The sequence below is a fragment of the Grampus griseus genome (genome assembly GCF_964374135.1).
Source record: "Grampus griseus genome assembly, chromosome: 9".
Taxonomy (NCBI): domain Eukaryota; kingdom Metazoa; phylum Chordata; class Mammalia; order Artiodactyla; family Delphinidae; genus Grampus; species Grampus griseus.
In genome coordinates, this window is record NC_139003.1 from 28010411 (window position 1) to 28033497 (window position 23087).

At 37.2% G+C, this 23087-nt stretch overlaps 1 protein-coding gene across 3 annotated transcripts in view; it reads left to right on the forward strand.

The window, feature by feature from the left end:
• Nucleotides 1-23087, forward strand: part of CADPS2 (calcium dependent secretion activator 2) — a gene marked incomplete at its 5' end in the record, with an annotated part of 490811 nt that overhangs the window by 359626 nt on the left and 108098 nt on the right. For all 3 annotated transcript variants that reach the window (XM_082661437.1, XM_082661438.1, XM_082661439.1), the window contains 3 exons: nucleotides 5071-5134; nucleotides 8552-8675; nucleotides 10743-10763. In XM_082661437.1, coding sequence (XP_082517563.1) covers nucleotides 5071-5134; nucleotides 8552-8675; nucleotides 10743-10763 — 209 coding nt within the window. The remainder of the gene's footprint in view (nucleotides 1-5070; nucleotides 5135-8551; nucleotides 8676-10742; nucleotides 10764-23087) is intronic.

The following is a 23087-nucleotide window of genomic DNA, read 5'->3' on the forward strand; positions in this document are numbered from 1 at the left end:
AGAGAGGAGGGAATCTTCGTAGTGGTAGCTAATAGAGACCCCAAAGTGGCAACTGAGCCTAGAGAGGAAATAGTTCTAACCAGAGCAGGTCAGAAAATTCTTCAAGTAGATCAAATTGACAAAACACTGAGATATTTTAACATATTGAGAGAAGTTTCACCCACTTGGAATAGAGTTTGGAATTATATTAATTGTGTTAGAGCTTGGAATTGTATTAGATTAAGTACATAATAAAAAGAAGAAATTAAAACAAATATAGCAAAGTATTATAAACAAAATAGTGACACTAGAAAGTAATCATATTGGATACATTTCAGTTATCTAGACATTGATGTAATTAATGTAGATACTGAATTTCGGTCTAACACACAAAAGTGATGTAACTGCATTAAGGGAAGGAGGAACAGAAATTATGTCTAGGGTGGTGGAAAGTGGTCTTAAAAAAAAAAAAAAGCAACTTATGCCCAAGATGGAGTAATGGGATGATATTTACCCTCCCACCTGAAACAATTTTTTAAAGACAAAATATGTGGGAAAAAAATGCTTTTCAAGATATTAAACATAAGACAATAACAGTAATTCCTGAGAGATGGAAAACAATGGATAAGCCCTTTAATTGCCCCAGCTTACTGACAGCACAGTGTTTCTAGATCATGGTCCAGGGAGGAGGAATCTGGGTGGATCCCCGTGGACACCCTGACTTGAGGAGACAGAGCTGAGAGTCCATGGAGGGTAAGGCTGCCAGAGTTTTCAACTCCAAGTTCTAAAGGAGAGAGCAAAGAGACCTACAAGTAATATTTGCTGAGGGTCCTCCTGGCGTCTTCAACTAAGTATTGATCTGTGCATGGATGTGAGGAAACTATTCAAAGTTGGGCAAAGAACTATGTGAAAGGATTACAGGGGTTTCTTTACACAGGGCTAAGAGTAATTCCAGTTTTCAATATCTAGAGTGGAAACCTAATTCATGAGCATCAGGTAGAATACAGAAGGTTTTGCCTCAGTAGTGGAAAAAAATTAGCCCTAGAAAAAACACTGTCATGGTCTCTCCTAATGAGGCTTAAAACCAAGATTCATATGAATCAAACTATTTTCAAGTAATTTAACTACATTCCAGAACAAAATTCAAGAATATTTAAAGAAATACAAAAGTGTTCAGCCTCCAAGAAGATAAAATAACAATGTCTAGCATCCAGTCAAAATTTTCTAGGCATACAAAGAAGTAGTAAAATACGACCAATGAAGAGAAAAAAAACAAGCAAAAGTGAAAATGACAGGGAAGATAGAATTAGTAAACAGTAGTATCAAAATAATTATTATTACCACATGTCATATGTTTAACCTGTTAAGGGCATCATGGAAAACCTACAACTAACATCATACTTAATAGCAAAAAAGTAGGAAAGACTGAATGTTTTCCACCTACAGTCAAAAACAAGGCAAGACTATCTACTGAAAAATCAAGGTAGTGTAGTATAGAGAGTCCAGTAACAGACTCACATACATATGGTCAATTAATTTTCAACAAATGTACAGGTAATTTGCAAAGTATACTTTATTCAACAAATGGTGCTGGAACTATTGGATATCCAAATGTAAAATAAAATCCTGGATCCGTACCTCACACTTGATCCAAAATTTAACTCAAGATGGATAGCCATGGAAAACAGAAAATCTCTGTGTCCTTGGACTAAGCACAGATGCTTAAATAAAACACCAAAATCGTGATTCATAAATGGAAAAATATTACTTCCAACTTCATCAACATTAAGAACTTTTGATCTTCCAAAGACATTATAAGGGAATCTCAGAATGGGAGAAAATATTTTCACAATACATATCCCACAAAAGACTTCTATCTAGAATATATAAATTTATTTATTTATTTTTTGGCCACACTGCATAACTTGCAGGATCTCAGGTCCCCGACCAGGGATTGAACCTGGGCCGCAGCAGTTAAAGCCCAGAATCCTAACCAATAGGCCACCAGGGAACTCCCTATAAATAACTCTTAAAACAATAAGAAATAAAACAGCCCAATAAAAAGTTGTTTTGACAGATATTTCACTAAAGATATATGATGGTGAAAAGGCATATGAAAAGATGCTCAACATCATTACTCTTTAGGGAAACATAAACTAAAGCCACAGTGATTGATAGGAATATAAAATGGTACAACTCATTTTGTAGAATAGTTTGCAGTTTTTAAAAATTTAAACACCTAACGTATGACCCAACTATTCCACTCTTAGGTATTTCCCCAAGAGAAATGGAAGCATACATCCACACAAAGACTTTAATATGAATATTTATACCAGCATTATTCATAATAGCCCAAATATGAAGACAAGTCAGATGACCGTCAACAAGGAATGGATAAAAAAATGTATTAGAATACTTCTGAGAAATGAAAAGGAATGAATTGTTGATACATTGCAATAGCATGAAAGAATATCGAAACAGCTATGCTGAGAGAAATCAGACCCAAAAAAGTTCAATACTGTATGATTCCTCTTACATGAAATTATAGGAAAACACAAACTAATCTAAATGACAGTAAATCAGTAGTTGCCTGGGCCCCACGAGTCGGGAGGAATCATTTGAGGGGCATGAATATGTATATTGCCTTGATTGTAGTGATGGTTTCACAGGTGTATACATATGTCAAAACTTATCAGATTGTATACTTTAAATCTGTGTAGTTCATTGTATGCCACTTACACCTCTAAATCTATTTTTTTAAAAAAGCTAAGAACTCGTCTTCCATAGTGGAAAGTTAGTAGGATAATATCTAAAACTGGAAAATCAAGAATTTGAAATATTATCATGTAGGTTAGGGATATGACATTTAAATACCAAAAGAATCAGCTAAAAGTTAAAGCCATTTTTTTCTTGAGAAATTACTTGGGAAATGGGGGTGGAACTGACATAAAGGATTTACGGTTTTCATAAAAATCCCCTTAGGAAAAGTTCCCTTTCAGGCTATGTGCATATACAACTGATAAAAACAGATACTGTATTTAACATTTTAATTTAAAATTCAAAGAAAACCAGTTTAATCATTGGACAGGTCTATGCAGGCTCACTTATCTGTGTAATTAATTGACTAAAGTGAAAATCAGCGTGACTTTGATTTATTCAGATTAGGTATTAAACTTGGTTGAATTTTATTTGTTAATTGAGTGTTTTTCACTTTGCTTAGCTATTAGAGCTATCCAAGTGGTAAAAACCCAAAATATTTATCCTGAAAGGCAGAACAAAATGATTCCCTTCTTTTAAAACTTGTTTTGTGAAGATTAATTAAGCTTCTGTGTAGTTATTTTCTGTATTTTATTGATTCAGGATTACTCGTACTCTGTAAATGTGTTGAATTATTTACACATCATGGGCAGCTAATGCTAATTCAGAGCATACCCAGTGGGACCTCAAAGCCCTGAAATGCTAAATGTAATCTGGGGATCAGTAACATTCCATTCATAAAATGTGTCACCCATAGGTTAATGGAAATAAACAATAGGAAAGACAATGGGTGGATTATGCAGAAACACTGAAAAGATTTAAGCAGGAGGAGGGGACTACAAGAACCCAATTTGTGTTTTATTTAAACGTGGATTAAGGTTTATGGTATACAAAATGACTAAAGCTACTTTACTAATTTGCTAATGCTCTAAAAAGCACCACTGTGCAGGAAAAACTCTTATCAAAATAAATTGGCCATGTTTTTTTATGTATGGGCGGGGGGAGGTAGTAGGGGGGGATGCATAGAGGCAAGATTAAGTGAAGAAAAGTTTTAACAGTAAATGGAATGATAAACAGTGCTCTGAAGAAAAACGTGAGGGGCTAGATTTATAAGACACTTATTTGCATTTATCTGACGCGAATGGAAGTTTCGCAAAACTAAAAGCTAATCCGAATATAAATTCAGCTACTGCTTTGTGAGGAGTCCATCTTTCTCTTTCTCTTTAAAATTAGGTCCAGTAAAGTTTCTCTTTAAAATTTGGTCCTGTAAAAGAACGTGAGCTTAAACTATATGTGCTTTTGAGGGAAACCTCTTCAAATCACAGTGTGGAAAAAAAGAATTTCTTTGTAATTACGTCTTAGAAAATACGTCTACTTAGTCCTTGGATAATGGCAAAAGACATGGAAATAAGTAAACTTTTCAAGTTATTAGTTTGAAGATGTCTAAGAGCAAAATGTCAGTCCGCGACAGCCCAGCTGCCTGTGTAGCACTTCATCTTGGGGCTGAGGCAGCGGTCAGGGAGGCTTTGCTGAACCTGGTTGAACAAGCGAGGCGCACCCGCAGGATGAAGTGGCCCTGACATTCTGTACTCTCTAAGTGGAAAGTGACCTGAAGAGGGACCCTCTTGTAAAGAGCAGTAAACCTGTCACCACCATGTGGCAGCTAACTTTTGAGGGGCCTACGCATCCTCCCAGCTCTGACCCTGATTTCAGAATACCTGCCCTCTAGTTGTTGGTGTGTACTAGGAATACATGGGACTAGAAATACTTTGGATAAATGACTGCGGGCAATAGAGCTGCAGAAGGGTTACGTGAGGGGATGGGGAGGTTGGAGAGCTAGACACCAGCAGAGACAGGCAAATGTAAGGACAGGAGGGAGCCGGAACCTTGCTTCTCCTAGAAGTTATGTATGCAGTGTGTGTTTCCATCTTAAATCGCACATATATATAGGAGGAAATAGGGGGAATCGTTTCATTTTATCATAGAGCTTGAATAACAACACCTTAGACAAGAAATTAGTAGGAAATGCATTTTAAGTCTCTCTTTACTTATAGGACCCTAGAGATTCCTTTTTGATTACTGTATTTTTGTACATGTATCATCGAAACTCGAGAACCTTTTTTATCACAGTTTATACCTTTACTGTTTAAGACATTTGAATCATGGGACTAGGTAAATTTCAGCATTTAAAAATTTCCTGCATGGGTCAATGCCCTTTTAACCACTTTTTACAAATGTTCTCCAATAACACCAAGTTATAGAAGAGGGAATTATTTAGCAGTCTTGGATATTAAATGTTTGACTTTTTTGTTCCTCCTTTTTTTTTTTTTAAAGATACTGTTTTCCCTTTGGACGACCTGAAGGTGCACTGAAAGCTACACTTTCATTACTTGAAAGGGTATGTTTGAACATTACTTTTTAAGTACTATTTGCATTCTCAATGGCTGTGTATTTCAGTGTTGAACTAGGCAGATGGTCCCATTCCTCATGAGTGTGGTGTCACCTGAGTCTGTTGCATTTCATCAGTTTCTCACTTTTTCTTGCTACATTCAAATTCTTCTATATCCTGCTTTTCCTCTCCAAAGCCTTTCTGAAGCCTACCACTGCCATCCTATGCTGAGTTAGGGTTAAAGTTACCATCTTTTTGGTAGTATGCATTTTTCCCACCTCTTTTTTTCCCCTCCTTATTTCAGATAAGTACAATTATCTGTTTTTCAGACTTTACAGTTGTCTTTTATTATCCCCCTGACTTATTTGTACTTCTGTCTGTCATATCCCTCATACCTATAAGAGTTTAACATTTAATATTCACAAACATATAATTTCTTTCATTCTAAGTTTATCTCAGAATTTATTTCAGTTCAATTTGTGTTACTTTGAAAGAATTCATGAATTACAGAAATTGATCATTATAGAAGTCATGAAATTATAGAAATATACAAAAAGTAAATAGCAAATAAGGTGTTATACCCATGCTAGAAATCATTTATTAATGAAAGTCTCTTCTCCACTGCTGTTTTTGTGGTAGATTAAGTGTAAAGGAGGGTGGGGTGGGAGGAAGGTCCAAGAGGGAGGGGATATATGTATACAAATTGCTGTTTCACTTCGTTGTACAGCAGAAACTAGTACGACATTGTAAAGCAATTCTACCCCAAACTATACCCCAATAAAAAAAAAAGGGAAGTATCCTTTCACCTGTCTATAAAACTATTCATGTGCTAGTTGGAAGCTAACAGCTTAAGTAATGTGAACAAGTTTTATTCCTTATCTGTATTAAAAAGAATATCTAGGGATCATCTCTATCTCTTGATTTGATTATTCTGGTCCTGATTTGTTGACTTTAAGCACTTGGCTCTTGTTGATTTTTCTGCCCAAGGAATTGCAGATAATATATTATTTATTCGCACCTCTGAAAAGCAAAAAGGGGAGACATTGTTCAGTGATTTAAGGATTTGGGAGAGGAGGGCTAGAACTGATGACTAAAGTGAGATCTTTGGATTATAGATTGGTTTTATCTATATATCCCTGTCTTATCCTTGATTACTGTGAATGGTGTGATAGAAATATTATTGTCATAATTATCTGTTTTATTAGAATTTTTATAATATTAAAAGCTGCATGTAACTCAGGCTTTTCAGAGTTTTCATTTCATCCTATCCATTAAGGTATGATCAATGAGATAAAAATCCTTAAAGGCAGCTTTGCTTTTTGGAACAGCATCCCATCTTGGATACCTAGTACAGCCTCTCTATATGCTGGTTTCCATGGCAGAGCTCCCATCCTCCCCCCGGCAGGGAAGAGTTAGTAACAGAAGAGATGCCCTTGTGCCCCGTACTGACAGGTGGCAGGATGAACAGTGACCTTTATTCCAGTTACAGTAACTAATCATGTCTCTTGCTGAATTGAAAGAGAAATGGTAAGGGCTATTTCTTCATTTTCATGTCTCTGTACTTACTGAAATCTTAGAAAAATAAAATCTACATGTGAATTCTTGATACAAATGGTATCTTGGAAGAACTTGGGGCAGAAACATGAAACAAATTGTGTGTCTCCCTTTTTGGACTTGCTAGCCCTTTATCTGTGCTTCTCCAGGAAAGGGGATTTAGTTTCCCCACACACACTTCAAATGAAGTGTCCAGCTCCTAGATGCTGTGAAATATTGCCTGATTTCAACCCTAGACTCACCTCTGTAATAGATACAGACATTCTAATTTTAACAGCTATTTCTATTATTTGAAAGTTTGGCACCATGGGAAAGCTTAATAGTAAAATTAATCTTAAATTTTAGTAATAATCACCTTAAAAATGATAGTGCCTGTTAATGCTTATATGTTTTTACTCTAAACACAAGAATTTTTCTGGCAATAAAAAGTCTAATGTGCAGTTCTAATTAAAGTGCCAAATATACATCAGTGTTGAAGATTTTTAATGTGAAAATATGAAGAAAAATTTAATTGGTTAGGGGAGGAAATCTTTAAGTGATAAAGTTTGCTGTTTTCAGAAGGAAACCTTGTCTGACAGAATGAAAATATGTTGTCAAGGATCACCAGTGCTAGAATGACTGAATGAATTTGAGATTATAAAATACGTAGTGCAGGGCTTCCCTGGTGGCGCAGTGGTTGAGAGTCCGCCTGCCGATGCAGGGGACACGGGTTCGTGCCCCGGTCCGGGAAGATCCCACATGCCGCGGAGCGGCTGGGCCCGTGAGTCATGGCCGCTGAGCCTGCGCGTCCAGAGCCTGTGCTCTGCAACGGGAGAGGCCACAACAGTGAGAGGCCCGTGTACCACAAAAAAAAAAAAAAAAAACGTAGTGCAGAGGCTGATCGAAATAGAATGAAGTAACAAACCATGAAATGGATGTCTTCATGTTCTTTCAATATTTCTTTCAAAGTAAAAGACTAATAGGATAGTCAGAACACTTACAAAAGTATTGTCTTTTTTATGTTAAGATTTTGCTATACCTATATATTGTAGAATTTGAATGTAAGCAAAGCACGGAAAGCCACATCAATTATATGGAAAATAGCGTTTGACTAATTGTATAATCAAAACTTACTGTGAGCAGTTTTATCACTAGGAAAGTTTTAAGGAAAATTATCAATAAGTAACTAGAAAAGTACTTAAATACATTATATTTTGAATTCTGGATACAATTGTATTTTCCATTTGCCAATAGTAATACTTTTAAGTGAAAAATCCAAAAACACAATTTAGGAACCCAACAGAAAATAATCCGTTTTTTGTTTTTTTTTAAATTTCAGAAAGTTTTCCTTGTGTTTTAACATTTGATACTCCATTCATTTCACTAAGACAAAGAAGTTCCCCCTATCCCCAGCAGATCAAAGTAACTAAAGTATAATTAGTGAGAGTAGTGGTCTTGATTTTTATAAAGCCCATAAATGGTGCTTATTTTAATGGAATTTATGTTTTCATATATATATTGCTCAAAAGATTTAAAGCTTTTAAATCAGGGGTATGCAAGGTAAACTTTATTACAAAGTATCCTAAGGACTGTAATCCTCCTTTGAAACAGCTGCTCTAGTGGCGTTGTGGGTCCCTGGAGGAAAAGTGACAGTCACACTGAATGGTGGCTTGGGCAAGGGAGGTTTTGATGTGCCTAAATGATGCTTAGACAGGCGGAGCCAAGACTGGGAGAAATTACTTCCCGGTTGTGGAGTGCTGACTCATCACCTCCCCCAGTGTTACCTAGGACCCCTTCCTACCAATAGGTCTAGGGCAATTTGTGTACTTGTGTTTTAATATGTTATGCCGTCTCTCTCTCCCTCTCTCTCTCTCTCTCTCTCTCTCTCTCTAGGTTTTAATGAAAGATATTGCCACTCCCATACCAGCGGAAGAGGTGAAAAAAGTGGTCAGAAAATGTCTTGAGAGAGCTGCCTTGATCAATTACACGAGACTCACAGAATATGCCAAGATAGAAGGTCAGTGCAGTGAGCAATTGCCGAAATGGCAGTGAGAGCCAACATTGCCTATTAACTGCATTTTCTGTGAGAAGTCCTTTCCTTTCTTGAACAAACCTGTGCCATGGCAAAGGGAAATGTCTCATTAAAATCTCAGCTGGTGAACTGAAGAGCTTTTTCCTATTCATTGCCTTAATATGCCTCCTGGGACTCTGCTTGAATGAAAGACCCAGGATTCATGCTTAAGTTGTCCTTTGTTCTTACTTTGAGTTTTGAAGAAACCAAAACGTGTTTTCATGGGTTGTATTTTTTGACATTACAGTATGTCTAACATTTAAACTATGGGCAGTGTATTCTTTCCTGATCAGTAACAGTGTAGTATTATTTTATTTTATTTTTGGTTCTGCAGCATCTCTCAGAGAAAGCGGAAACTTGTTGATTGTCGTGAGGGCTGAAATAAACTGATAGAATTTCCTGCAACTTTTAATTGCTTACAATATATTGAGGCATTTGTAAGATTAGCTCTCTTGAGAGGACTGTGCATTTTTTCTCTTTCTTCAGGTTTTATTCATTAAGGATAATTATTTTATTCATTTAAGGTTTAAGATAACTTAGAAATACATAGATTGAAATTTGTGGCAAAGTCACACAATCAGCTTTTATCTGACAATCCTTTGACTGATATAATTAAAAGTAATAGAAATGACCTCAGGTTCTTTAATTATCATAAAACTAGCTTGTGTAATACATGTAGCATTAACTTAGGGAGGAAAAAAGTTTATAGTGTTAAATACTTATCTCTAAAAATAAAAAGTAAATCATCTGTTAGAAAAAATTTAGTAACTTTTAATATAAAATTGTATTTAATGAATTATAAATTTATTAATTAGTTGATACTGTGATAGAGTCATCAAAATTGGGACAATGAAAAAGATGATTATAATTGGCTGTGTTATATCCTTTTTTCTCTCCAAATCTGATCAAGCTTTCTAACAAGCACGTGATAGCCAGCCTCCTGAGTGATTAACAAAAAAGCCATCCCATCACTATAGCAACCAATATTATATCACGAGAGGAACAACATGCAACCTCCTTAGATACCAGTTTAACATCATTAATTATGATATCATGTTGTCTTAAAGCAGAAGCAGTGAATATTAGGTCATTTGGGGAAAGTGGAAGATAAACAGATTGGTTTTCACGTTTTGAATACTCCTTCAAACAATTTTCATGTTTTGGGAATATTGGGTATTGTGAACATGGATTGAAAGAATTGATATAAAAATAGACATATGAAAACCTTTCAACTCTGGCAAAGAGAAAAAATTGTAGGCAACCTGAGTAAACACAATATCGTTTTATCTAAATATTATGAATGCGCTCCAAAAAACTATGAGAATCCTTTTGGTCTTAACTATTTTAGTTATTTTTGACCATTACCTTATCCAGCAATACTGAAAAGATATGCAGTATACTTTTTGTTTTATCTCTGTATTTATTTTCTAGTTGTAGAATCCATTTTAATATGGACAAATGAAGAACTTTCTTTTATTTGTACACAGCCATGGGCTCCTCTCGTTAATCAGCTAGATAAACACGTTAACAGTGGTGATCAGAAAGGAATAGTTATTCTTCTGGATCACACACAAAAACAAGTCTGTGTTAGAGAAAAGCCTAAAAGAGGACCCAATGGAGAGTGAGCAGGGAACTCTCCCACCTCTGCCTTTCTGGAGTCACCCCCTCTCTTATCTCGAGTCCAGTGTGAGAACATTCTAGAAAAAGGATCCTAGACATCTAGTCAGGTAGGACTGCTGAGCAGTCTCTTTTCAAAAAAAAAATAAAATGCATACTTACTAGGTAAGAAAAGCTTTTATCCTTTTCATTTTCTCCCTTCTCCCCCTTTTTTTGTATCTTAAAAAATAAGGTGCTTTGTTTTATGCTCAGGCTCAGACCAAGACCAAAGTCGACTTTAAGTTAGAAATAGGAAATGGGCTACTTTTCTTTGCTTGACTGGTCTTTTACGTTACGTGAGTGAGCAACACGTGTAGAGTTTGTTTTTCTCCTAAATTCTCTTCTCTTGTGTTTTAGGCCCAGCAGAAAAGGAAACAGGTAATTAATGTTTGTACATGCATGTGTCATTATTTCTAATGTGGCGGTGTTGTGTTTTGATATGGATGAATATAGCTCTTTCCTTTTCAGGGCTCCTGTTAGATCACTTTGACTAAGATACTGAAAAGACTTTGATTTTATTGGAACTGTTGCTAATGCTTTGTATGGAAAATATAGGCCATTTATCTCTACAAAAGTTCAGCAATGTTTTTTTGATATGAATTCAAAGCAAAACACCTGAGGCTGTATTAATGTTATGCATTAGGTTTTAACCACGTACACTAATCTTATTTGGAAGCTGTTGCCAATATTTGAAGGACTCTTAGAACTAGAAAAGAGGACCATCTTTCTTTTATCACTCCTGGAAGATAACCTGAGAGTAAAAATGCATAAATGCTATTAAGTAAAAAGTAAGCAGCTCTTAACTTTGAAAGTTGTTAATCATAGTAATGAGCAGAGGTTATAAAATCCCATTCTCAAGAAATTGCTAGGAAAGAGTTCTTCTCTGGGTCTCTGAGATTTTAAAGATTTTGTTACTTTTGTGTGTGTGTGCGCGCACGCCACTTATCACAGTTGTAATTAATGTATGTATGTATTTATTTTTGTCTGCGTTGGGTCTTCCTTGCTGCGCACAGGCTTTCTCTAGTTGTGGCGAGCGGGGGCTACTCTTCCTTGCGGTGCGCGGGCTTCTCATTGCGGTGGCTTCTCGTTGCGGAGCACGGGCTCTAGGCGTGCAGGCTTCAGTAGTTGTGGCTCACAGGCTCTAGAGTGCAGGCTCAGTAGTTGTGACGCATGGGCTTAGTTGCTCCGCGGCGTGTGGGATCCTCCCGGACCTGGGCTCGAACACGCATCCCCTGCATTGGCAGGCGGATTCTTAACCACTGCACCACCAGGGAAGTCCCACAGTTGTAATTAATTTAATTAATGGGCCATTATGTATTCATCCTGTCCATCTCCGCTTCAGCCTCTTGCAGGCAGGGTCTCTACTGAACTTGTTCACTGTTGTATCTCCAGCACCCAGCACTGTGCCCATGACACAAAGTAGGTACTTAGTAGTTGGAAAGAGACAAGAGGTCCATGAGTTAAGTTCCATTTGAAATCAGTGGCGTGAGAGACAAGTGATGAACCTTTCTAATCTGAGTTTTCTCATCTTAGTCAAATTTTGCATGCAGTCTTATGGACAAGTTGTTTGGGTTGTTTTTAACTGAAGTTTTCCATTAAGGATGCTATTTCTTTTTTCCGACCTTCACTTCTTTCCCAGTATTTGACCTCAAAAAGTGTCAGGAACAAAACACTCAGAGCCAGGAAAAGGGGAAAGAACACACCTGCAATGATCGCTGAAGTGCACTTTAGAAAAGATGAATTGGAAAAAAATATTACCATCCCCTCTTATGACAGCCCGCTGTGATAGCAGCAGCCCCGTGATCTTTAACAAACTTTTTCAAAACCTCGTATAGCATCTTATCTCCCGCATTTCTGTTGTAAAAATAGTTTTTATATAACTTTCAGACAAGAAGTCTAAGGTTGTTCGTGGTTTTCCCACTTGCCATAGAGTAAATAAGTCAGCCAGCTGGGACTGGAGTCAGGTGTCCTGATCCCCAGCCTACAGAGACTACACTTCTGTCCCTGTGAAATAGGAAGGGGCCACCATATGCCATGACGAGGATGGAGCAGAGGCGGTTGCCCTGCTTGTGACAGTTGCTGTCCGCTGTGTACAGCACTTCCAACCAGATGAAAGGCTTCCCTTCACTTGTGTTTAACACCGTACCATGGCTCAACTGTCTAGGCTGCAGACTCTGGGAAAAATACTTTTTAAAAGTCAAATGCTTGTATAGAAAAGAGAAAAAAATCAGTATAGCCTCAGTAATTTAAGTGAATCGAAGGGAAAGCTACCCTCCATTGAAGACTTCTGAAGTAACAGAAGAGAGGTTTTTAAGAAATGTAGTTACATTCCTTTAGTTGTATTTGGTTGCCAGTTAACAGGGTTACCTAGTAAATGTTCTTGGAGGTGGTTTTAAAAGTGAGTAAAAATGAGAATATCAATTGCATGTGTAAGAGCTTAAATGCTTGATAAGACTTTGAAACAGTACTCTCTTGAGCATTATAATCATTATCCCCCGTTAGTTTGTTCCACATAGAGAAGAGGAAAATTTGGCTCAAGGTTTGTCATCATGTTGTCTTCTGTTGACCTGCCTGTTGCCCCAGAGGTTTTTCATTTACACTGCTTCAGTAGTTCCTTAAACAACTCTTCGAAACAGATATTTTACAGAAGAGGTAACTAAGACTTCAGAAAAAGGCGGTAACTGGCACAAGGTTGTGCTGCTATTAAAATTCAGCAGACCTGAGATTCGCACCCATGTTCCTCGGACACCAGAGGGCTCCTCTCCCCCTGGCTGCCCTGCCTCCAAGGCTGTCTGATCCAAAGTCATGGCATTTTCTGATAAACCCCTCACACACATCACAAAAGCCAAGGGTTAATATTGGTAGCGTCTCTTTTTCCAAAAATAATATTTATTTAATAATAGGAGCAAACACTTACATGCCAGGCACTATTGTAAGCACTTTACATGTATCTGTTTATTCTTTACAACAAGCCTTTACAGTAAATACTACTATTATTATTCCTTTTTTAGTAAACCAAAGCAGAGAGGTTATTATCTACCAGCCAGTCTCTGGTCACATAGCTAGTAAGTGGGAGATTAGAACCCACTGTCTACCTATTAAGATATCTTCTTATTTTCCTATGTCTTCCTTCCTCTCCATTCTTGGCAAGCTTGCATAGTTCAATTTGCACTCAGTTAAAATTCACGGACATTTAAAAAGGAGTCTGGAACAGTACTGCACATAGAAATATGATGAAAGCCATATATGTAACTTGAAAAAGAATTATAGTCACATTAAAGAGGTAAAAAGAAATAGGTGGAATTAATTTTATGCATATAGCTTATTTAACCCAATATACCCAAAATATCATCATTTTAAAATGTATTCAGTATACACAACTATTGAGATATTTTACATTATTTTTTTCCTATGTCTTTGAAATCCAATGGGCATCTCCCTCTCCCAGCACATCTCCATTAGAAGTAGCCCCGTTTCAAGTGCTCATCCACCACATGTGGCTAGTGGCTGCTGAATTGGACAACACAGGTGTCTGGTTGGAAGGCTAAGAGCTGAACTCCAGAAACTGACTCTTTTTATTTTCCCAGACACATGTTAAGTGTCGGGTGTTGAACGTGATTAAAATGTGCAGCCTCCCCAACCCCGAATGTCTCTTCCCTTTCCCTGCTTTATTTTTCTCCATAGCCCATTTGATCTAACACACAAGATAGTTCTTTCACCCAGCTATTGTCCTAGAATGTTAGCCCCACAAGGGCAGGGCTTATGTATTTCAAAACTGCTGTATCTCCAGTGCCAAGAAAAGTGCCTGGTGCGGTGTTACTCGATAAGTACTTCATTGAATAAACGATTGAGTTAATGGCCCAGAGAGTGATCAGGCTCTTTACAGCAGAGAGAACATCTGTAAGCTGGCAGGTTGGCTTGCAAAAGATCATTCAAACCAATCACTGAATAATTAACAATATAGAGCAAAAACTAACCGCTAAAAAATAACAAGGTTGGAACAATTAAACCAGAATTTCATGCCCTTTACAATGGTGTAGCGTGGGAGTGAGGAGGCACTAACTCTGGATGACAGACGCCAGAAGTTATAGACAGCAGCTGTATTAATAATAGTTAAGAATCTAACCTGTTTCAGTTGTTTCTATAATTCAGCGTGTTGCTCAGTTTGACTCATAGTTCTTGTCTATCCTTGGGAATTCTTCAGATTCTCCACTGGCAGCACAAATTTGCAGAATAAAGGAATTTTACAACTCTGTAATAGATGAAATAAAACAGATGACCTCTCTCTAAATGCCTTCTTTCCTTCTTGGGAATTATTCACATGTGTTTTATGAGAACAGATAGTCCATTTTAAGAACTTGAAACTTTTAGAAAGCAATTTTTTTTTTTAAATTTTAAGCAAAGTTTGAGATTTACACTGTTGTGAAATCAGCTACTTTTCTTCTTTGGTTTAATTTTATCCCTAACTTTTTATGTAATAGTAAGATTATTTTTATTTATAATCCAAGGTTCAAAATGATACTGAAACTTTATGTTTCTCATTGTATTTTTCTTAAATCACATACCTTGTTGATGCAGATTAGCTGTTACTTTTAAAGAAGAATCCATTCTTTACTTCACGGAATTTTTTATGGACAAGAATAACTCTAAAACATCTAATAACAGTCCCTGTCTTCTCCTGAAAACTACATAACATATTGTGACTTCCGATAAAAGAGGGAGACCACTCCTTAGAGCTTGCCTTGACCTGAGATCTTTTATGTAAATTTGGTACCTAAGCTTCTTGTGAATCTCGAAACGTGGAGGTGCCCTAAACAAAAGGTAGCATGGAATGAACAGGCAGAGGCTTTGTGCAGTGATGATCTCTCTGGGCCCTCTGGTTGCCAGGTTCCCAGGTCTAACCCCCAGTGCTTTCATTTTCAAAGTCTCAGTTGAACAGAACAGAGATGCTTTCCCAGAGGGCCACGCTGCTTGCTTGCTTCGAGTGGAGAAGTTGCACTGTGGCCATCCTTACGTCATTAGGATGTGTTTGCCATCTGCGTGGCATTTTAAGTTAGCACTTCATTGTCAGAGTGTAGCGATAAATAATAAATAAGTGAAATCTGTTCTACTGAAGGACGTGTGTGCACAGAAATGAGTGTATAAACCGCACAGTTGATGAAAATGCTTTTTGTTAATGAATAATTTCATATTAATATTTCTAGGATAACTTAGCAGGGTACTCTCATAAAAGTTTTTTGAGTTTCCTTATAAATTTGATTCTTAAATTTTTTGAGTATTATATGTTACCATGAATTCAGGCTACAATGCCTAAGTAATAGACCTGAAATTTTGCACTCCCATAGCACTGGCAACACTTTGCAGGAGGTAATTTGTATACTAAAAGAAACAGGGCCCTCACCTTAGAAATGATAAAACAAAATTAAAGAACTGAAGAATTTCTGTCCAGCCTATTTGGACAGTGTGGCTTGGACTCTGGGACTTAGGCCTGAAAGTAAAACCTCTGTGACCATTTCTGCTTTGGATGATTTCACCTGATGATTTAGGGACAAATTGATAGATACGATTTCCGGCTCTAAAACAAAGAGAATGACCTATTGTCTTTTTATTTAAAATATTTGAGAACATCATATAAATCTGTAAAGTTTTTTCTTTTTTTAGTTTGTAAGGCAATATGTGCATATACAGTAAAAACTCATTGCTTGAGCTACCCTGACTTAGCATCTGTGATTACCTGGATAGGATCAAATTAAAATTTATTTTTGCACTATATACAAAGAAAAGCTGTGAGTATTTTTCAGATGGTCAATGAACTATTTAAGTTACCTAAGAAGATAATTGTTTTCTGATAACCATAAATTACTTTGATTCTATCACCGAGTATGATACAATTGAAATGCTAATTTTAAACTATTTTTTTCAGCATGTTCTTCTCAATATATTGAATAAGATGTCTTTCACATCTCCTTGCCACACCATTAGCCTTATTCTATATAATGTGTGTGCCAGAAAGTATTAAAACCATATTCTCTTTTAAGTACTACGTAAGTAGTATGAATTCACTTTGGCTATTTCCACATCCGATCTGGAAGAATGAGGATTTCTGGTACATTTGCCCCAACTTCTCTCCCACCAACTCGCTAGCCCCTCAAGATGAGAACCCTGCACTATATAATTTGTGTTCTTGTCAATTAGTCAGCTCATGACAACGTTGACAGATTCATCCCCATGTATCCAAAGCTGGTTTGGGAATATAACAAGCAGGAGTTGCAGGGATTATTGATTAGAAAAGGCAAGTAAAGGCGTGATTTGCTTATGTCTGACAGAGCTTTCAAGCTCTGTATGTACCTTCTGTCAGCTTAGGACAGAGGACAAGAGTGTGGTGCAGTTGCTCAGTAGCTCTCAGAACACTCAGGTCACTAACCAACTAAGTGAAAAGTCAAATGAAGAGACGAGGTGCACCCTTGTACACCAGTGGCAACCCGATGGCAGTGCTTTCAGCACTCCTGGGACCTCTGCACCCACTGTTTACCCACAGCTTTAGTGACCAAAGGACGAGGGTTCTGTCAACTCCAAAGCATGGAGACATTTAAAGACACTTAGGTCTCTCTCCTCTAAAATTAGTTCTGGGTCTGCATTCCTCTAACATCCTTTGCTGACTGATCTTCGTTTGATTCTGGAAAGCGTTAGTATGTGTTACTCTGTCTAAAACAACTGCTGGCCTTCTGTCCTGCTGCCCTCTGCTTTTGGCTTTCTGTCCCTTATACTGGGGTTAATATTACCAGTGCCAAGTGATTTGTAATGCCATGAGATCGTTTGCGACCCAAATGAGCAGAACTTTTCCTTGATCCACAGTCTCTTTGTCAATGAGTCATCCATCATTTCTCTCCATTTTTATGTCATTCTATTTTGAGTGTGAATTACAATAGATAAGGACGACCTCAATCAGAGACAGTTGTAGCTAATTCCACATATAAAAAAAATGAAAACTTGATTGAATCTTGAACAGTGTTCTCCTTCCGGATCAGGCTATAATAGGAACTTGAGCTTAAGTTTAAATGACACCTAAGTTAAAGGTTATTTAAGGGCAGACACTTCCTTTCAATCTTGTAAAGTGCATAGTAAGCCTCAGCTTTCCAGCTCTGTACCTCCCAACTTCCTGTTATTTATACTCACCTGTGTCTTCTCTTCTGCATCATCAGGGGATGAGGTATCTTCCTCTTCAAGGCCAACGTGTCCACCTATCATGTTGACCCCAATTCCACTTACCTCTTTCCGGATGTATTTTACTGCATTATATATCTCTTCTTTCTCCTGTGGCTTGTACCGCTGTCTTCTTTTACATGTTTCCCTTCCATTTATAATCATGGTATCTCCCTAAATAATGCCTTATCTTGAGCTCTACACCTCCTTTCAGCTGCCATCCAAAAAGCAGGCTGTACTCTCACCTTCGTTGTACTCACCTTCACTCCACTTCGCCCAAAGAAGTTTGGCTTCCAATCTCACCAGTCTGTCCTGTGGGGAGTTAGTTACACTAGCCTGGAGCATGGCTGGTCAGAAGGAGAGCGGAAGGGAGGAAAACTGTTAAATTCTGCTCCTGCCTCCCCACTACATTGCCTTGAGATGTCCAACTCCTTATCTTTTGTCATTGGAATTGGTAGCAGTAGGTCAGGTGGTGTCTGTGGTATTATCAAAACAGGGCCTCAGCTGCGCTGCAGTGAGATGTTGATGAAGATAGGAAAGGGCTGAGCCACACCTGCTCATCCCTTCACTCCTCTACATCCAAACCCTGTAGCCTGGTGAATTACAGGACTGTTGACCAAGTGCTGTTGCTTTGAATCTAACAAATTAATGGTGAATCCCTGTCCACAGGAGTTGTCTAATGACTTAGTAGGAAAAGGAAATTATCAGTGTTGGTTCTGTGTTGCCTGGAACTCTCTGCTCCAAAGCTTAAGCTTCTGTCTTTTCGAAGTCCCTGCAAAGGACACAAGCCTGCCCATCATCCCATTCTTTGTACCTCCAAATGATCGTGAGCTCTCAAACTAAAATTACTAGACTCCTAAGGAGTGCAGCTCTTAGTAAAGACGATAGGTGATATGTACCACCTGGAACTGATGGAGCAAGAATTTAAATTGAGCATAATACTCTCAAGGTGATACAGGAGGATGCTAGCTTGTCCCTTCTTGATGCAGGAACAAGAAGTCATGAAGAACCAAGTGAAATATGGGGTATGAAAATAATATGGTTGTAAGAAAAACAGGATACAGGATGAATATAGCTGAAGAACTTGATAGTGACCTAGGAGATCAGAATGGGGGCTGCAGGGAAGGAGAAATAAGTAGACAATACAAAAGGAAAGCTAAGTGATATGGAGAATAGAAATAGAGTAAGACAGACTTCCATCAGACTGGTTAAGAAAAAGATGCAGATAAATATAGTATGAAAGAGAAAAAGTAACTAGAGACACAAAACAAAATAATAGAGTATTGTGAACCAATACAAAATTGAAAGTCTCAAAAAACTGTATATTGGTAAAGTCAGCACAAAAAACAAAACTCAAGTAGGCCAATAAATTTTAAAGAAATTGAAATAGTTGTCAAAGATCTCCCATCCCCAAATTCCTAGACCCAGTTGTTTTAGGAGGTAAGTTCTACCAAACTTTTAAGGAACAAATAATTCCTATCCAAAATAGGTTCAGTAAAATGAGAAGTGAGGGGAGTTCATTTCATGAAGCAGGTATAATCATGATTCCCAAACCTGATCAAGACAATAGAATAAGAGAGAAATAGGGCTTCCCTGGCGGCACAGTGGTTAAGAATCCGCCTGCCAATGCAGGGGACATGGGTTCAAGCCCTGGTCCGGGAAAATCCCACGTGCCACGGGGCAACTAAGCCTGCAGGCCACAACTACTGAGCCTGTGTGCCACACTACTGAAGCCCACGTGCCTAGAGCCTGTGCTCTGCAACAAGAGAAGCCACCGCAGTGAAAAGCCTGTGCCGCAACAAAGAGTAGCCCCTGCTCGGTGCAACTAGAGAAAGCCCACGCGCAGCAACGAAGACCCAACGCAGCCAAAAATAAGTAAAATTTTTAAAAAAGAATTATTATAGGTCCATTTCCTTATAAGCATCTATGCAAAGTTCCTAGATATGATATTAGCTCACAAAATCCAACAGTGTATTTGTAAAATAATATATCATAGTCAATGGGATTTGTTCCAAGAATATAAAAGTGATTCAACATCAAAAAACTAAAAAACTTAAAGATCAAATGATCTCAATAGATTTTTTTTTTTTTTTTTTTTTTTTTTTTGCGGTACGCGGGCCTCTCACTGTTGTGGCCTCTCCCATTGCGGAGCACAGGCTCCAGACGCGCAGGCTCAGCGGCCATGGCTCACGGGCCCAGCCGCTCCGTGGCATGTGGGATCTTCCCAGACCGGGGCACGAACCCGTGTCCCCTGCATCGGCAGGCAGACTCTCAACCACTGCGCCACCAGGGAAGCCCCTCAATAGATATTTTTAAAAGGGTGAAACAGTTTAACACTTAGCCATAAAATAAAAAAAAAAAATAGACTGTTAGCCTAGATAGACTTCCTTAGCTTTATAAAATCCATATAGGAAAAGACCTACAGTGAATATTTAATGAAGAAAGTTTAAAGGCATTCTCTAGGATTAGGAACAAGACAAGTACATAAACTTTCATTTTTCACAGTACTGAGAGTCTCAGACTCTACATAAAATGAATGAAAAAAAGGTGAATCAAAAGAGTGGAAAGAGAGGAGATAAAACCATCATTGTTTGCAGATGAAATGATCATCTCCCTAGAATATTCTACAGGATCTAAATAGAGCCTATTAGATACAAAAGTTCAGCAAGGTTGTAAAGCCAGCCTGTTAAAATCAATAGCCTTTCTCTAGATCAGAGGTCCACAAACTTTTTAGTTTCAGGACCCATCACACTCTTAAAAATTAACACAGATCCCAAAGAGCTTTTGTTTATGTAGGTTATATCTACCAATATTTACCATACTAGAAATAAATTTATAAAATGTCATTGTTTAAAAATAAATATAAACTCATTACTTGTCAACATAAAACATTTTTATGAAAGAAAAAATTTCCAAAACAAACAAAAAACTATGTAGTGAGAAGTTTACAGTGTTTTACCTTTTCGTACATCTCTTTAATGGCTTCCCTAATAGAAAACAACTAGATTCTCATACCTGCTCTGCATTCAGTCTATTGCAATATATTATTTTGGTTAAGACACGAAAAACAAATCTGGGCTTATATGTAGTTGAAAAGGGAGGAATATTTTAGAAAACTTTTCAGATAATTGTGGGTTTTCTTCTTTGATATTATACCAAAACTTGGCAACTGGAAGTTCGTTGCAGTTTAATTGAAATGTGGAGTCTGAAAGTACATCAATGAACTTTTCATGCTATTACATTAAATTCCACTGGTTTATCATGTATTTTGAATACATCTTTCACCGTGCATAATTTTTAACATTATGTATTGATTATTTGAAAAATATGCAGTGAATTGCAATCTTCTTAATGTTAACAAATATTATGTAATATCAAAAAAATCACCCTTGTGAATATCACCCCGACTCATCAGAAGAGTCTTAAAGTATTAGGAAGCTGTCAAGCTCCTGACAGATACAAGTTTTCTAAAATTCTACTTTTCCTTAAAAGCTCCCGTTTTATCGTTGGCAACAAATACTATCTATTGTTTCCTTGAAGTGAGAGGTTTACTTCATTTTTCAGAAAGTGTCTACCAAACTTCCAAGTCTGAATAACCATACTTTGCCAGTAGTCAAGTGGTTCTCTGTGAAAGAAAACAAAAAGCAATTAGCTCAGCCCTGGACTCAAACAGTCACACAAACAATTTTCCTTGAGATAGTCATCATACTTCAGTACACAAAAGTGCTTTATGCAAATTTCTCATTTTGTCACAGATGATACTTTTTTAAATGTATACTCAAGCGTAGAGATTCAATGAAATTAATAATTTTTTACTCTTTCCTCAAGGACATTCTTATGTAAAACTAGCTGTTTTTCTTGAGTGAATGGTGATAAAGAATACGTGATGAGTATAATTTAGCACCATAACCTTGATTCATGCTGAGGTAACAGTTTTGCCCACTAGTGCTTTTGCATCATTACTGTAAATGTCAACAGAATTTAAAAGGCAAAACATCTTATTATGAAAGTACTTTTGACTATGCAGGCCCCCAAAAGGTCTTAGGGATCCACAGTGGTCCATGGACCACACTCAGAAACACTATTCTGCACCATCATTCAACTAGATAGACAGATAGATAGATAAATAGATAGATAAGGTACCTTTCATAGTAACCACCAAACTATAAGGCATCCAAGAGTTAACTTCACCAGATTATACAAAACTTCCTAGACCTCTATAAAAAAAATTTTGAAATTCAAATAAAGATCACAGAGAGTAATGTAAATAGATGTAGAGGCAGTTCATGCCCTTAAGAGAGATGACTTAATAATATATAAACTCTCCCCCCAAATTAATCTATAAAATCACTGCAATGTCCATCAGAATTCCAGGGTTTTTTTTTTTTAATTTGATAAAGTTACTTCAAAATTTAAGTAAAAGAATAAAGGATACTGGAAAACTATATCACCTTAAGGAAAAAATAAAACAGTGTGGAGATTTGCCTTGCCAGATACTAAGACAAATTACAAAGCCATCACCAAAGCCCAGGATCAGGCGGATACTCAGAAGAGGAATGCAGAGACAGAGTCATGTATAAATGGGAGACTGATATGCTTCATCGAGAATAAAGTGGGACCACAAATCAGTATGGAAGGATGGGCTGTTTCAGAGATGTTAGAAAGAAGGGCTCACTAAATGGATTAAGATAAACTGAAGCCCTCTCTGATAAAAACGTGGTCTCCAGAGAGACCTCAAAGTGTTGAAGAAAACATCTATCACTATAAATGCATCATTACTCTTTATTGTAACTATCTTCAACTAATATTTTTACCTTTTCACATCCTCAGTTTTCTAAGTGTCCAATTTACTTACTTCATTTTCTACATAGAATTGTCAACCAACCATTTATGCTTGAAAAAAATACTTCACACTCTGAAATGAAAGCTCCATGAACCACATTGACTCTCAGAGTTTCAGAAGAAGATGTAAAATAATGAGGTAAATGCACAAGATATTGTATCAGGAGTACTTACTTAATTAAGTATATCCCAGATTCCTCAGGATCTGGAAAAATTATATTCTTCCAAAAGCTTCTCTTGTGTGAACATTTGCCTTCTGCAAAAATTCTTAAAACATAAGCACCTCCTGAGAAAACCAAACGTTTATGTAATATCTCTTTCAGTTTGTTCCTTACTGAGAACTGTTCCCTCAGCCATGATCTGTAACACTCTGAACAGCTCTCGCTAGAATCCTATCTCCTTCCTCTGAAGATGCATGGAAATCTCATTACAAGTGTTCAACACCTGTTTCCTAAAAGGTCTCAGAAATGATGTCAGGTTATTCAGCTCACTTGACAGTGTGTCATGTATTTTTTGTGTTTTTGTTTTATTTTTACTTTTATATGGAATGTGATTCACAGATAAATGCAGTCTTGAAATAGCAAGCTTTCCTCCTTTCATGAGCAATTCTGTAGAATTTATCATTCTCTAAATCCAGGGTTTGAAACCAACTGATTG